The 15946-nt window shown below is 37.7% G+C and overlaps 1 protein-coding gene across 1 annotated transcript in view; it reads left to right on the top strand.

Annotated features, from left to right (window-relative positions):
* CCDC60 (coiled-coil domain containing 60) overlaps positions 1-15946 on the top strand; it is a gene marked incomplete at both ends in the record, with an annotated part of 57671 nt that overhangs the window by 27446 nt on the left and 14279 nt on the right. Inside the window, 2 exons of the mRNA XM_084297432.1 lie at positions 10421-10597; positions 15597-15719. Coding sequence (XP_084153558.1) covers positions 10421-10597; positions 15597-15719 — 300 coding nt within the window. The remainder of the gene's footprint in view (positions 1-10420; positions 10598-15596; positions 15720-15946) is intronic.

Here is a 15946-nt window from a genome sequence, read left to right as displayed (position 1 = left end):
AAGTGCAGATAAACCATATAATTATGAACTCATACCTCCTCTTAGTAATATTCTCTTTAAGTATAAGATGATCTTCATGATAATATACAAGAGGGTGATGGCAATGCAGAGGTTGTTCAGGCTGTCATCTTTCATAAATATCAGTCTATTGTAAGCAGAAAGTCTTACCAGTGCCTTCCGGCTAATGAGGTGTACCAAATCACTTTAGGGAGGTATCAGAGAGCTGGCAGGTTACCATTTTAACTAAACTACAAGTTAAAATATAGGAAGGAATTGCATGTCTTTTTGTAGCATAAAAAGATCTGTTTGGGAAATCTGTAGATAATGGTAATTCTTCTTTGGGGATCAGTGCGTCTTAGTTCCAGTGGAGGTTGCACATGTAGACAAAGAAGTCCTGAGTTACTTGGCTCAGAATTTCTCATTGATTCAGTGGGTGGAGTACAGTATGGCAGAAAAGATGACACCTTTATTTGTGACACTAGGCCAGGCTACCCATGAACACCTCCAGGAAGGGGGCATCTGCAGCTTCTCTAGGCAACCTGTTGAGCACCTCACTGCCCTCAGTAAAGAATTTCCTCCTAACATATGATCTACATCTGATGTCTTTTAGTTTAAAACTGTTCCCCTTGTCTTACCACTATCTGCCTGTGTAAAAAGTCACTCTCCATCTTTTTTATAAGCCCCCTTTAAGTACTGGGAGCATTCTCTTCTCCAGACTGAACATCCAGCTCTCTCTCATAGGAGAGGTGTTTTAGCCCTGTGGTCATCTTTGTAGCCCTCCTCTCGACCTGCTCTATAAGGTCCACATCCTTCTTGTGCTAGGGGCCCCAGCCCTGGACACAGCACTCCAGGTGGGGCCTTGGGAGGGCAGAGCAGTGGGGGACAATCCCCTCCAATGACCTGCTGCCCACTCCTCTGTTGATGCAGCCCAAGATGCAGTTGTTCTGAGCTGCCAGCACACTCTGGCTCATGTTGAGCTTTTTGTCTCCCAGAACCCTCAAGTCCTTTTCAGCAGGGCTGCTCTCCATGAGTTCTTCTCCCAGTCTGTACTCGTGTCTGGGATTACCCCAACCCAGGTGCAGCACCTTGCACTTGGACTTGCTGACCCTCATTAGGTTCTCATGGGCCCTCTTCTCCAGCCTGTCCGGGTCCATTTGGATGGCATCCCTTCCTTCTGGTGTATTCACTGCACCGCTCAGCTTGGTGTCATCTGCACATTTGCTGAGGGTGCACTCAGTTGCAGTCTGTCACTGATAAGATGTTGAAATATCTTTAGCTTTGCTCTAACGATTATATTTTCATTTCTACAAGAGGAAATATTCTATTGCTATTTTTTACTAAGACAAGAAAAACTGAATAAGTACAGCCACTTTGAAATGACATTCAGCTTTGAAGGAGATACTTTTTTTTTATTGCTTTGTTGCAATCACATCTGTAAATGTGATCCAGAAATAATGTTAAGTCATCCACAGCTGCATGAGGATTGTATGAGAACCAAGAAAGTAGAGGTCTTTGTAACTAATCATAAATTGTAGCAAGATGTAGGAACACTTACACAGCAAAAAAGATTACCAAAGCATTGGAGGCTTGTGGTTGTTAACACAAAATAAAAGCAGGTAGCCATAAATCACTTCTGTGAGCTAACTCAGCCAGAAAGACCATGCAAGTGTGCTGGAAATACTTGTTATTAAACATCACCACAAAAAAATAGAGCTTAAAAATAAATATATTGCTTAAAATGAGACTAGTTGAAAATATTATCTTTATGTAAAAAAGAGGCACAAAATGTGAGAGCAACTAGAAGCAAAACCAAACAGAATGTGTTACAAAGGAAACATCGCAATTCCATTAAGGAGACAAATGTTTTCTTGTTTTTCATGTTTCTGCCTCAGTGAAGTCCTTCTGATAACTGGATTGCCAGGCAAAATTGGTAATTATTTTCACTGACCCCCCAAAAGAGGTAGAAATACAGATTATTTTTTTTTGATGCCAAGAAAGGTGAGAAGAGGGATAATGTTTTTGAAAGTCTCTCTTCACCTAAGCTCTACAAATGGTGCAGGCTGCCAGACTGCTGTCCTTGCGTTCCTCTTCCCTGCACGAACTGATTAATACATCCCAGTTCCGCTCTGTGGCAAGGCTGAGGATATGCACTGAGGTGCACAGTGATGGAGTAGCCTGTTAGAAGGTCGTTGTACTGGTGGATTTGCACAGTTTAAATAACTGACTGTAGGCATGGGGCTGAATTTGTTTCATCTAGAATGAGACATTTACCTGAGCTTTCTGAATTAGAAGCCCAGTCCCCCTAGACTACTTTTGCCATTGGATAGAAATAGATGTATTGAAGGATGATTCTGATCCTATGTTAACTTAAAGTCTGCCTTCAACTTGGGAGGAATATATGCATTGTAGAGGAAATGAAATGAGTTTAGACTAAATAGTTACTTCTCATGAAACAGAGCTACATCTTGAAAAGCAGACATATTTTTTAGATTTAGTCTAACATAGTCTAACAAACTACATGGGAAAGGAAGCAGAGGTGATGCAACTGCTTTGCCAGGGCACTCTTGCTCACTTTTGGCAAGAAAAATAGGAGATGAAAAATCGTGTTTACTTCGTTAAGTGTGTCTATTTTCTTTAAACTGAAGCACTTCAATTATCACAAATTGCAGGTGTTTTCTATGGCTTCCAGCTATACCAGTAAGATAGCTTGTGGTTATGATATGTAGTATCAGAAAAAAAAAAAAAAAAAAAAAAAAAAAATGGACCTTATCTCTGTCAACATAAAATTACAAGAACTGCTCACATGGTGACTTATCTAAGCATAGGTGCCCATGTAAAAATGACACGTTGTGGTCATCCTTAGTCAGTGATGCCTAGGAATCGACAGCTTTGAGCTACAAGCCCAAAGGGAAGGAGTTCATGCCATTTTGTGAGCCATTCAAGCCTTTATTTGCAAAATGGATGTGCCAAGCCTCTGTAGATGTACTGCATTTCCTATAGTTTGGAGAAAATTGGCTCCCCTGCCTCTGTTCCAGTAGTGTTAGTTAAATAAAACTAAATGTCAAACTGTTGGCAATTTTGCAGTATTCCAGTGGCTGATTTTTATGTTTTAAATTCGAAACTGTATGTTTCTTTAAAATGGTTCAAGTTTCCTGAAGGCAGATCTCTAAAAGTCAGTCTGCTGAAAGCTCAGGCTCTACTAATGCATTCTTTATGCCCGCAACAGCAATTAGACTGACATACCCTAAGAGCTGTTTCGGCTACTTCTGTTCCTGCTAGTGGCTTTGTAACTAGCTGTCTTTGAAGGATACTTTTTAATACTAAGCCACTTGTATTTTGTGATTGAAACGGTAGCTACTATGGGAAGACTTTAAAAGGCAAGAGATGAGTTGGGTTTGGAATTTTGGTTATGAATCTTGACTGTCCTTACCTGTGGATCTATACCAACCCTGTTTTAATATATACAGGCAAAGAAAACTTCAGTGGAGATTCTGATATATTGGCATTCATTAATGTGCGTGGTTTACTAAATGATTCAGTGGAGCGTGTGAGAGTGGAGAGGAGACCGTGGTTACAAACCAAAAAAGTCAGGCAGAACTAACTGAGAAGGTGCAATGTCTATCTGCCAATATTAGTTTCCAGTGTACTTAATACTTCCTAATGTCAGTTGCTTGGAAACCAGTGTTGTGTGCCCTTTTGCTGCTTGGCAGAAATCACTCTAATTGGCATGTTTCTAGCACTGTCACTGCTGGCAGTCTGCAGCATTTTTTTTTTCCAGAAGCAAAAATTTTCTTTACATGAGTGATGGCTCACATTAATTAGACAGCAGTCATGGCCAAAGACATCCATTTAAGTGTATGGATGTATGAATCATCATCTCTATCATCAGTCACTGGAAAGACTGCTATTCCCATCAACATTTCTGTCTTTCCAGGCTGTTCATTTGAGTCTCAATCTCTTTTCTTCTCATGCAAAAATATGTTTATTATTTGAAAATGTGTAAGTGGAAATAGTTCATTGCGTATTAGATTTTACTACCTAAACATGACAGTCTAATTCCTTGTATTGTGACAAAAAATGACACATTATGACTGAATGTTTGAACAAAGCTACCACTTAAAATGGGTTTTCCACTACTTAGTAGTAAATGTCATTGTTCTGTGTATACCTTTGTGTGGTAAGGTAAAATGCTAGATTGTGAGGAGTAGATTCTACTTTCATGTGAATATCCTGAACCAACCGTATTTCTAAGAGGGTCGGGACCTCATTGGAGTTCCACTTACGAAGTGTGTTTTTATGTGAAACGTGAACTTAAAGTTGTTTTTGTACTTTCAGGGAAAAAAAAAGTAAGCCTAAAAATCTTCAGATGACTTTTTTTTTTTTTCCTTCTGAAGTTTAAGTAATCATTTCCCCAAAGCTTTGGGAGAAGAATTTGAAGCAAAGCCTCAAAATTGATAAATTTTTCTTCCCTTCATCAGTACAAAACTATCTTATCTGTGCTGCTCTGTAATTACTTCCCCCCGCCCCGACCTTAGTTTATGTACTTTTCCAGAGAAACCAGGGGCTAGAAACCTAAACGTACCTGCATCCTGCATGCAACTTTTCCATTACCAAAATCGGCAAGAATAGATTTTACAGCACAGTGCAACTGGAGAAGGACCTGTATATACTTCCAGAAGTGGTAGTTGCATGTTCTTGCGTTCTGGGGCTTCTTAAAAGTGAAATTGCTACCCTTCATTCTTTCTAGGTTCAGAACACATTTACATGTAAAAATAAGGTCTTTTGTATATTATTTTGTACCTCCAGGTAGCCAAACATGTTTGTGTTCTTCCACATTAGAGAACCTCTCCTCACTTCACAGGGGAAGCAGTATTTTCATTTTATTTAATGTCTTTGTAGTTAATTAAATAACACTCCAAATTATCTTTAAATGTATGATAATATATTAATATATTCACCTGGTCACATCTTTTATAATAGTGTTACGTTGTTTTCACTAGAAGGTCTTTATTTCTTCTTGCAGTCTGTGAACATACCACAAATTTATTCATGTTTTATTTTGTTTCATGACTTCATAGTGAGCTTTTCATTTGAAAATATGCATCATCACTTTTGTGCAGAGCTTGTTTTTTTCTTTTTTTGGTGTATGTTTTTTTTTTAACAAATATGTTTGAGTAGAGAGTATTGTACTCATCTTCAGGAGAATAAAACAGAAATCTACATCTGAAATAATCTGGGTATTCCAGATTGCATCCATACCTTGAACTGTCCAGGACAGATGTTGATATGGTACCGCTTTAGTTCCTTGCCAGAATGGTTAATGGTTCAGTATGGTAAATGATAACGGATGTCTGAGTTTCTGTGGATGTCTGAGTATCTACATTTAATAGATCTTAATGTAATTATAATCTGTTGTGTTTTTTTTTTTTTTTACTGAATTTAAGAAGATAATATGTATTAATATTTACCTATTAGTTTCTTACTGTGTGATTACTCAGCCATTAAGTAGGGTAGTAAGCATTGTGTTCCTGTTTCTCTGTTGCCTTATATATATTGTTGCATCTCTGTAATTTGGCTATAAACACTACCAAACCAGAATTCTTAATTTACATTAGTACCTATATATTAATTGTGAATACTTGCAAGCGTTTTCTGCCCATGTGCTGAGACTTCAGGACGTGACCTAAACGCCATGTGTACAGAGCTCAAGAGCAGGTTCACCACTGGTGGCTTTTGGTAATTTAAGAAGGGAGGTCATGCAAGCACTTTTTAATAACTCTCCAAGTATACCTTAAGTGAAGAGTGCACTAATTCTCATTTTCAATGAGACTGTCTTACTTTGAGATCCCAAATGTGTAAAGCACTCTTAATAAATAACTTAGGGACATACAGGCGTAGATACATATGCATTACCATACTGAACATATGGGCACTAAAGAACTGAGTGGAATAGTCAGCAGCTCCAGTATATACTGAGAATGGAACAGGTTCTCCACTGGTGTGAATTTGTATCAGTGTTGACAGTTTACAACAAATGTGGAGTTTACTCTCCTGTTGTTCTGCGTGCTTTGTAAATGAGAACAGTACTGTGTCATAAGGATTTTCTTTTATCTCTGCACTTCCTGCTGTTTTACAGATACTATTTAAGCTTTACAGCACCTTGTCAGACAGTTAGAGGACGTATTAGAATTGCTTCAGCTATTAGGATGCAGCAACTGCTCAAATGAAGACTGATGTGTTATTGCACATACACACCACATAGTATTTTCAGGAACTGGAATGATTAAAACAAAAAAGTGTCCTATTCCAACTGAAACAGCTGTCAGGACAGTAACATTTAATCAGCTGAAACCTGATGAGAATGCAGGTGTTAACACTTGAGCACCTGCAGAGATTGCTATGGGATTCTTAATGACTTCAAGTAATCAGAACTTCCATCTTGTTTTAAGTTCAAAAAGACAGACTGTCCACTACCACAGTGCTGCCTAGGCTAAGGCCTAGATTTTGAGTTTAATACACATGAAGTGTTTAATACACATGAACTGCTCTCACCACTTCCTTCTGTGGATATTTCTTTGACTTCTTCAGGATCTAGCTGCTCATCAGCCTCATTTGAGGGTTTTGATAGGATCACAGCTTTCGATGGCATGGCTGCAGATAATTCAAAGTTTTCATTAAGAAGACTTGTGCTGTTTTTTAATTCATTGGTTTAGTCTGTAACATTCAGAATGCTGCATACAATTTAGCTGTCTTTACTGTAGTTTCCAAGTTACTGCTTCCTGTGCTTTTTCGTATAGATATGGGTTGTATTACTTCTGCAATAGAAATTATTCACTCAGCATGCTTTCAAGTGGCAGTGTGCATAAAATTGCACTTGGTTTTCACTTGAGAAGCCTTAGCTCTTAGTGAATTTGTCACAACTGCTACAAGTTTGGCAGTTCCCAGCTGCCATTCACCTTGCAACACCCTCAGCAGAATCTGGTCTTGTGCCCAAGGAGAGAAGCTTTTACTGGGTTTGCAGGGAGTTGTTGCAGTTGCAAATTGAAATGCTTTTATGAAATGAAAGGAAATGGCATTTAGAAAGCATGTGCTTTCAGTGGCTTTTAGGGTAATGCCACATTGGTTTTATTTATATTTGCAATTGGCTATAAGCCTCTGGAAGAGGCTAAATGCCTACTGTACAGTGTCTGGAGCAGGAGATGTTCTGTCATTAGTTTTATTGATATGAAGGCTGTAACCATTAAGATAAGAAAATTATATAAGCTGTTTTATGAAACAGAGACTAACAATTTCCACGATCAGAGAAATTTATGCATATGTAGTAATTGTATGATAGATAAATAGTTATTTTCCTTAAAGCTCACAACTCAATTTTTATTTACCATGATTATAATGTGAGGCCTTAGAGAGAGGAAGAATCAAGCAGGTACATAGAGACTGCTCTTTCTTTGCACCTCGGGGAATGGGATAGGGGAAGACTAGCAGGAAGAATTAATGAGACTCAGGTGTCCCCAGTAACACCACCTGCTGCACTGAATACAGCTGCGTAACAGATGAGCAGCCTCATGGTAATGCAACCTTCTGCCCTTCTTTCTAGCAGGTCTGTTCAGGCTGGGGTTACACCAGCTGATCTGAGTGAGAGCTTGGCATCATGTGTTCAGGAGTATATGTCATTCATTTAGTAAATCACCTCCCACAGAACTTGTTTTTATGCAAGGTAAATGTGCGGTTGTTGTTAACGGTAAATCTTGATTTTCTGGAACAAATAAATCCTTAGTATGATTCCTTTGAATTTAGTGAAGATGAGCAGTGCACTTAAATAAAATATATTTAAACAATGTAAAAAACCTGGAAAATGTCTAGCTTGTCTTTACCCTAATGGCAAGGTTTCTGGTATTATTGTTATAGCTTCTTAATGTTAGTCTAGCACCTAAATTATGATTAAGATAAATATGTGATATCCTTTTGTTTTTGCGAGTCATTTCTTGCTCAAAGAAAGGTACCAAGAATCACATATCAGCAGTAGAAGTTCAACTCCCTGATACTTTAATGGCTTTGTATTACAATTAGCTGATCACCTTTATTCCCTAAAAAGTAAATTGAAGAAAACTTAATAAGTACGTAATCGTACCAAACTTGTAACAACTTTTCTTTCTGTGTAGTATACTACTGGGCTATTCCTTTGTGCACGTCATTGATGCTTATCTATAATAACTTCCTGTTGAAAAAATGAAGTATTTGATGGTACATTATCACTGCTCAGGAAACTCCTTTAATTTTCATACTGACAAAGATATTAACTTAAAAAATAAGACGTCCTTTTATCTGAAACAGTTGAAAATCTGTGTTGTGACTACAGTTGACTGATACTCAGTTACTTTAATAAATGGATGCCAAATTTTATCTTGATTGTATTTTAATGAATGATTCTCACCTACTTGTCAAATAGACAACACAGATAAATTTATGAAGTTATTGTACAAACAGGGTATCCTGATGCCAGAATTAAAAATGCAGAAATATATGATGTCCTGTTTCAGCAATACACTATAAATCTTCAGTGCAGAAAAGTACACTTGCCACCTCTATATTTTAAGCTTGGGTTTATTTTAATGTTTTCCTAAAAAGAGTCCATGAACCTTCAGAGTAATTCACGAATATGCCAGAAATAATCCTATGGAGTTATGAGAGGGCTTTATTTAGAGACTGGAGCTAATTTTGTGATACCTGAGACTTCAAGGAAGTCACAGACTCAATGTTCATTCACAAGCATGTGTAACTTTTCTTGTTCCTATTGGTATATGAGAGCGATCATTGATTTTGGCATACATATATTGAAGTCTTCTATATTAGATAAGCGTTAAAAAATTGTAATGAATGCACTTTGCCACTTATACATCTTTCTCCAGTAGTACTGGTTATGGCTGTTAATGTAAAAAGAAACAAACAAATCCTTTCTAGTTTGTATATCTTTACCAGATATCTTTGATTCATCAAATAACTTTATTGTTCCCTATTTGTGGTATTATAATGCACAGGTACAGCAGTGGTTTTGATCTTAAAGGGGGAATACTTATATTAATTACTGTGTGCAATAATATAGAACAAGCACTATGGAGGGGAAAAAAATATTTTAACATACAAGTATCTTGATGGCTGGGGGAAAAGAGAGAGCTCGAGAACTACTGGAAAAGATCAGAAAGCCGGAGTTTGCAGTTACTAAACATTTTCTAGTATTCCGAGAGGTGTCTGTTATACAAAATACTAGGTTCTTATGGAAGAAAAAAGACAATCCAGTCTGACAAAGCTCTGAAGTCCTCACGTTTTTCTAAAGCATGCAGTATTTCTTGTCAGGGACATTTATTGTCTCATTTTATTTTATTTTTTAGCATAGAAATATCTGGCAGATGGGTTGCCATCTTTCTGCAAATGAAAGGTGTTCAGACTTGCATTTATGATTGTTGGACTTAAAGTTTACAAAACCCAGTCCCAAAGCCATTAAATTGTGCAACTGGTTTTTCATCAAGGGAAGCAAGGAGGGAGTAAATGGTTCCACTTGAGAATTAGTTAATTTGGTGCCTGAAATGTGTACCCTATATGATCTTCAGGTGCTTTAATGCATCTCTGGTAATAAAAGGAGGGGTATTACTTCTAAGTAAAAAAACAAGACCCAGCTTTCAAGACTAGATTATTTTTGAAAGAATCAATACCAGCTGATGACACTTAATTCCAAAGTCAGCAATGCCTTAATTTAAAGGGCCCCATCCTATGCTTGAATAGCATGCTCTTGTCTGACTTTGATCATCTGCTCCATTCTAGGTAACGTGTTAATAAGTGGTGGTGTGCCATACACCTTTTCCTCCCCAGCTCACCTTTTCTTTTTTTGTCTCTGTTATCATCCTCCAGGGAGTGCATTATGGTTTCTTCATTTCCTTCTCTTGCAGTAACACCCGTCCTGTCGTCTTCGGCTCGCTCACTGCCTTCTCTGGCAGCTTCCCTTTGACTAACAATTCAGCCTTCTGACAGCAAGTGGAATTTAACAGCTAACAGGTAGCTTCAGGGTACTGCCTGTCAGCTGCTGACAACTGAATTAAGACAGTGAGGGGCCCACTGGTCAATTGGCTGCTGTAAATTAGAACGAGTCAGGTAGTTTTTAAATTAAGTAGCGGACACAGTGGTGTCCTGAGTTCAGTAGTTAACCTCCAACATTGAATAGTTAACCTGTGCTGAAAGAGGTAATGGAAAGATCTCCCAGTTCACATTAGGGAATTGTTGTCCTCTCTCATATTGCAGAAAGAAATACTGATGTTGAATGTAGAAGAATGTGAAATCTGTTAAAAATGCAGTTGGTGGGCTGCATAGAAATTAATTTTCTAATATGTCTTTAGTACACTGGCCAAATTATGATGATTTTTGGCAGGCATCATGTCAGTGCTGTGAAGCAAGGTGGAGCATATTTCCATATACTTCACCAAGAATCACTGGAGAGGAAGAACACACTGAACAAACAGCAGGCTCAGGGCACAAGATGGGAAACTGATTTCCAGCCACCCACACACTTCTCGGATCCAGAAGAGTCAGAGGAAGAAACAAGCACGTAAGTCAACTCAGAGGGCTTTTGGTCGTCCAAGGTCAGTGATTTTAAAAAGTAACAATCTCTGGTTTCTGTCATTACTTGGTATTGAGCCAGATTACTACTTGTGTGAACTAAAAGAAAAAATGCTTAAAAATCTGTGTGAATACGTCTGAACTTAACAAGCATGGAACAAAAATGTTTGAGGCACTGTTAAAAAGGGGTAAGTTTAGAAGGTGGAAAGTCTTTTGAACTAGGGAAAGGTTTCATAGCCAACTTAGAACTGATTCTCTGAGGAGAAGAGGAGGTCTGGTGAGAATTTGGCATGCTTTTGTCCCCAAAATAGGACCACAGAACTAAGAATAATAAAGAATTGCATGCAGAATAAGTGGCTTGGCTTGCAGAATGTGTTTCTTGGCTAGTTCAGACCTATTACCACCTTCCTCTGGTATTCTCTCCATTAGATAGGTTTCAATCTTTTGCCTCAGTCTGATCTCTTCAGTGCACCTCTAATGCTTGTTATGTTGTTCTACTTGTCTTCCATCTCTCAATCCTCACTAGGTGGTGAGATAATTAAATACTTGCTCAGCAGGACAGAATGGTTATTCTAGAGGTTACAGACCTTTGGGAGCCTTATTGCATCAAAAGCTCATTCATGTCTAACAGTTTTCCATGGCTGGCTCTATGTTCCCAGTGCTTCCAACTACAGTTTTATCTGAAGATAAAAAGACTAATGAGAGGCAGAGGCTAATCTGATGATCAAAATGGATTTGGAGTTTGTTCTGAAAATCAATACGGCATTGTAATGCCAGTATGCCTGACTTCTATAAAAGATTTCCCAGGAAGTCACAGCACAATGTTGCCATCATGAGTTAGGACTGTAGTTAACTATGCTTTCCTCAACAGTTTGCTGTGGCTTATGTCCAACCTAGGTACTGGGTTCCTATCATTCACCTTTCTTTCATGAGCTGACTCTCAACTTGGAGAATTCAGTCTCCAGAATCATCCAAGATGCAGTCAGACCCTAGTCACAAAGTGAGTTGACAATTTATAACCGTTATTAAAAAACAAGATTTTTTTTCCTGTTAGTTTGAAACCCAGTCCAAATAACCAACCAAATACACAAAAAACCACAGATAAGTAGCATAGATAGGCTGAGAGTTTTCAAGCAGAAAAGTATTATATTTACTAGAGTCACGTTTAATACACAGTGTTCTAAATGGTCACTAGCTGAATAGCTAGAAAAGATGGGAAAATAATAGCATGTTACTGAAAAATAAATGGTGTTACAGAAGGAGAAAAGGTATAGGGTATAGAGGTTAAAGTATTTTGGAAGTTTTGCCTCTATCTGCATAATCTAAAACGTTCTTCTTACCTTAACCAAGTCACCTACGACCATGTTTTTAAATGGCTCTGTGAAGCACTGTGATCCCAGGATAATGAAGGCCACTTAAACGTTTTAGGTAAACAGGACTATTTAATAAAAATAAATTCTTGAATTAACCTCCCAGAAAGCCTTTTGTAAACTCAGTGCTCATTATTCGTTTTTGTATGTAACTGTTCTGTCACCTATAACTCAGCTAATCCCCCATTTATTGCACGGGAAAAAAAAAATTGCACGTATGAAAAATATCATTGCCTTTATTATTGTGATGATTCAGATCATTGAAGGCATTTATTTGCTTCTGTTTAGATATAGCAGGGCTGACCTAAAAAGATTCAACATTCCTCTTTCCTTTATGAAGGTATAGCCATACAGATAATTTTATTTTTATGTAGAAATGGCTTCTTCTAGCAGTAAAAACAAAACAAAAAAACCTTCTAGTGCAGTGTCTTCCAGGCTTGTGGGTGAATACTGACAAAGCCACTTTAATCTTATACCTGTACTAGGCTCTTTGTCAGTTGTAAAAATAGCTTAAAAAAAGAAAAAAAAAAAAAAAAAAGACCCCAAACTCTACAGTAGTAAAAGTTCCTACTGTAAGCTTGCTATCCTTGAATATTTTTACTGAGTTGATTAAAACAGCAAAATGTTAACATGTTAATTGAGAGTTTATTTTCATTTTTAGAGTAAAGCTTTCTAAAATCTGCCAACGTTTCTACTTGGAAGTCATTAGAATGTGATCAGATGTCAAAATCTAGGGGGGGGTTATGGAGAATTTTCTCAACTCCAGGATATGTTGAGTGGCACAGGAGGACACACTGAAACAAGTGAAAGAAGAATGCATGGTGTTGTCAGGTGTGCCTTTGTTCATTCAGACTGTCCCATGTGATTTACCCATGTGGTGTTAGCTCCAGTTGTGTGACGTTTTACACATATTTGTCTGCAGTGGTAGGCAGTTTAAAAGAAAAAAAAAGTCTAGATACAAAATACAGATCATAATCTGTTGTAGAAACTTTCTTCACTCCCAGCTTTCACAGTGCTGACTTTAAAGATGAGGAACTTCATGGAATAAGTAAGTCTGAAGCAGTGTTAAACTGCTGGAGGAGCACAAAATGCCTTTTTAACAGATGACGTCTGACTTCAGTCTTTCTCAAGAGATGAAACTATTGGCATGGTTTTATATGCTCAAATTTCACTGAAGGTGTGACACAGTGACGGGTCTAGGCATTTTCTGTCTCCCCCTTCTTCTTTTCCTCTACAAGAAAAGAGCAAATACTAAGTCTCTGCTGGGACTTCTTTATTGCTGTTACGTAAATTGTAGCATTTAAGTCTGTTATCAACAGTTTTAAATATATCAGTGCTTCAGACTTGGTAAGTTTCTTTTCACAATACATGACAAAGTAGAAGCAAAGTGCCACCCAGTAGGAATAGGGATTCCATCGAGGACTTAAACGCCTATACAATAGTCCCACTGTATGTACCAGTATTCTGTTATTCATTAGAACTACAAAGAAGTTAGAGTGATTTGAAGAAGCATAAAACAGGCATGTTGTTCTGAACAACAAAGTATGTGGAATTCATGTGCTCTGGTTATCTCTAATAAGTACAAATTTAGGTAAGGTTATGTGAATGAAGAAGATGCTTAATGAGGTTTTGTTTAAGACATTTCTATTGGGACAGAAGGAATACCTGCCAATTTTTATGGTTCTTAGATATCTTTGTTAGACTAAATAATAAATGTGTTCATTCGTTTCTTAGTTGGCTGTAGAGCTGCACTGATCTCTGTAAAAGAAAAGGTCCCTGAACATAGAGCTGAAATGCCCCTGCCAGTATTGTATGTACTATTCAAAGTTGTTGCTTTAGAAAATGTGTAGCAATTGAATGCTTGGGGGACACGCTCCCCAGCCCTTGTTCCAATTATTTACTAGTTTGTAGTAGGCAATAAGAAGTCTGAGGGTGTCAGCTTCCTTAGTTTGAGGAAGGAAATGTTAATCCACAATTGTTCATCCATCTAGGAAGTCTGTGCTAAAGAAATCTGCATATAACTTTAAGTTTGAAGCTCCACCCAGTTCTCAGTTAACCTCTCACCTGTTTAAGGCCAATATCATTTCAGTTTTATACTAATTTATTATCCAGCTTATAGTATTTCATGTTATATTTTCTCTGTGGATCTCCTGTCTTATGTAGGAGCTGTGCCATTCAGTCACTCTTCTAAATTGCACTGAAGGAGAAAGCAAACTATTGCAGATATATCTGCCATGCTTCACTCTTATTGCTCTTTTCTTTTTGGCTTCTTTGACTATCACACTAATTTTTAATGCAATGATGAACCATTGGAAGGTTGTTCTATTTATTCTTGTCTTCATTAAGTCCTCCTCTGCCGCACATAGTCACCTTACACAGCTCTATGTACTGTCAGTTTTAAAAGCCTCCTTCACTTGTCTTGGCTTAGGTGATACAGACTTGGAGTCTGTGTTGATTGTAGGCATTTTTCCTTATTTTTCATATTGTGATCTTGACATGATGTGAGCAAAAAGTGTTGTATTTCTGAAAAGATGCTATATTCTATCTCCACTAAGTCCATAATCATGCTCTCTCTGCTTTGGAAAGGTATGTGAGGTTTCCATATACTTCTGCTGCCTTTGAACTATGAGCTGGTGCTTTTGACATGAGGACCTGATTCAGCATCCCAGAGGAATATATTTTGAAAAACAGGTTATGGCATACGCCTATTTACTGACAAGTGATTTGTTCATTCTTTAGAGACAAAAAGGTCTGTAGAAAAGGTCATGTTCAGCTCTGCCTGCTGTGCTCACTAACTTTACGTGATTGCTTTCTGTGATTTTTAAGTTCTTGTGATTGTTGTGTGAGATTCTCTGTTCATTCCTTTCTGTTTCCTGTGGAAAACAAACAATCTTTCTGGTTATCTAGTATGTCTTTGTTACAGTTCACATTTGTGGCTACATTTGGGCCTTGGAAGTAAAAAATGGCAAAGATTGAAGCGTATCATTAAACTAGCAGGAGCAAATTCTGCTTTTCCAGAGCCCTTTAGAAAGTGTCTGCAGACAGATTGTATGCTCCTATAAGACAATTTCATTCTGTCAGAGTTACCAGCAACAATCTTTGTTCTTAGGTTAAAGGCAATTTTTGAATTGTTTAAGGTTTAAAAAGTAAAGAGTCTTGAATGTAAGGAAAATAAATATCTTTCTATTTGGCAGACAGCTCAGTGAAATGTGTACCTTATTGCTAGGGAGTTGTCATGTCGTGTTCTATAAAAGGTTTGGACTTGTCTGTGTCATACTGGGCCCACACTTTGACTTGACGTTTTAGCCATCCATGCACCCATGTCGTAGTGCAGAATAGCTCCATACTCAGGTGTGGTCTGAACAGGTAGATCACTGGAATAAGCAGTTATCATAAGCATACTATTAATAATTATACATCCTGGTAAATATCTGATTTGCAATATTTTTAATATATGCAGTAATTCCAGATTTAGAGAAATAGTGTTTTGTTTTTTTTTTAATGTGAGGAGGAGAGTGGGAATGTGGTGTGGTGATGTGAACACTGTAAATGATTTTATTGGTTCTGTCTTCATTTCACATACTCCTTTTTTTAACTCTATTCTGTTCTTTCCTATAGCTGTTCTCTAACAGAAAGCAACCACTTGAAGAAGTCAGGGAAGAAGAAAAAAAAGATGACCTTAAGGTCTTTCACTCCTGCTTATACCAGTGTCCTGATTTCAAGACCCCCTGAAGCAAAAAGGTATATTTGAAGGCAGATTTATTTCATGCTTTCCTTGGGAGGACACCAGGGGGATTCACAGCAAAACAGACCCCATAATGCATATGCATCTTTTTAACTGGTGGACAAGATCAGGTGATCTTTAAGGTCCCTTCCAGCCTAAACCATTCTACCATTCTGTGATTCCTGAGAATTTCATGAAGATAAGTCAAAATAATCAGTCTTCAGCGACTGTTAAATTTCAATTG

The sequence above is a fragment of the Netta rufina genome (assembly GCF_964035555.1).
Source record: "Netta rufina genome assembly, chromosome: 17".
In the NCBI taxonomy this organism is placed as follows: Eukaryota; Metazoa; Chordata; class Aves; order Anseriformes; family Anatidae; genus Netta; species Netta rufina.
The sequence above is the reverse complement of the archived record's forward strand: the minus strand, read 5'-3'. Positions and strand labels throughout refer to the sequence as shown.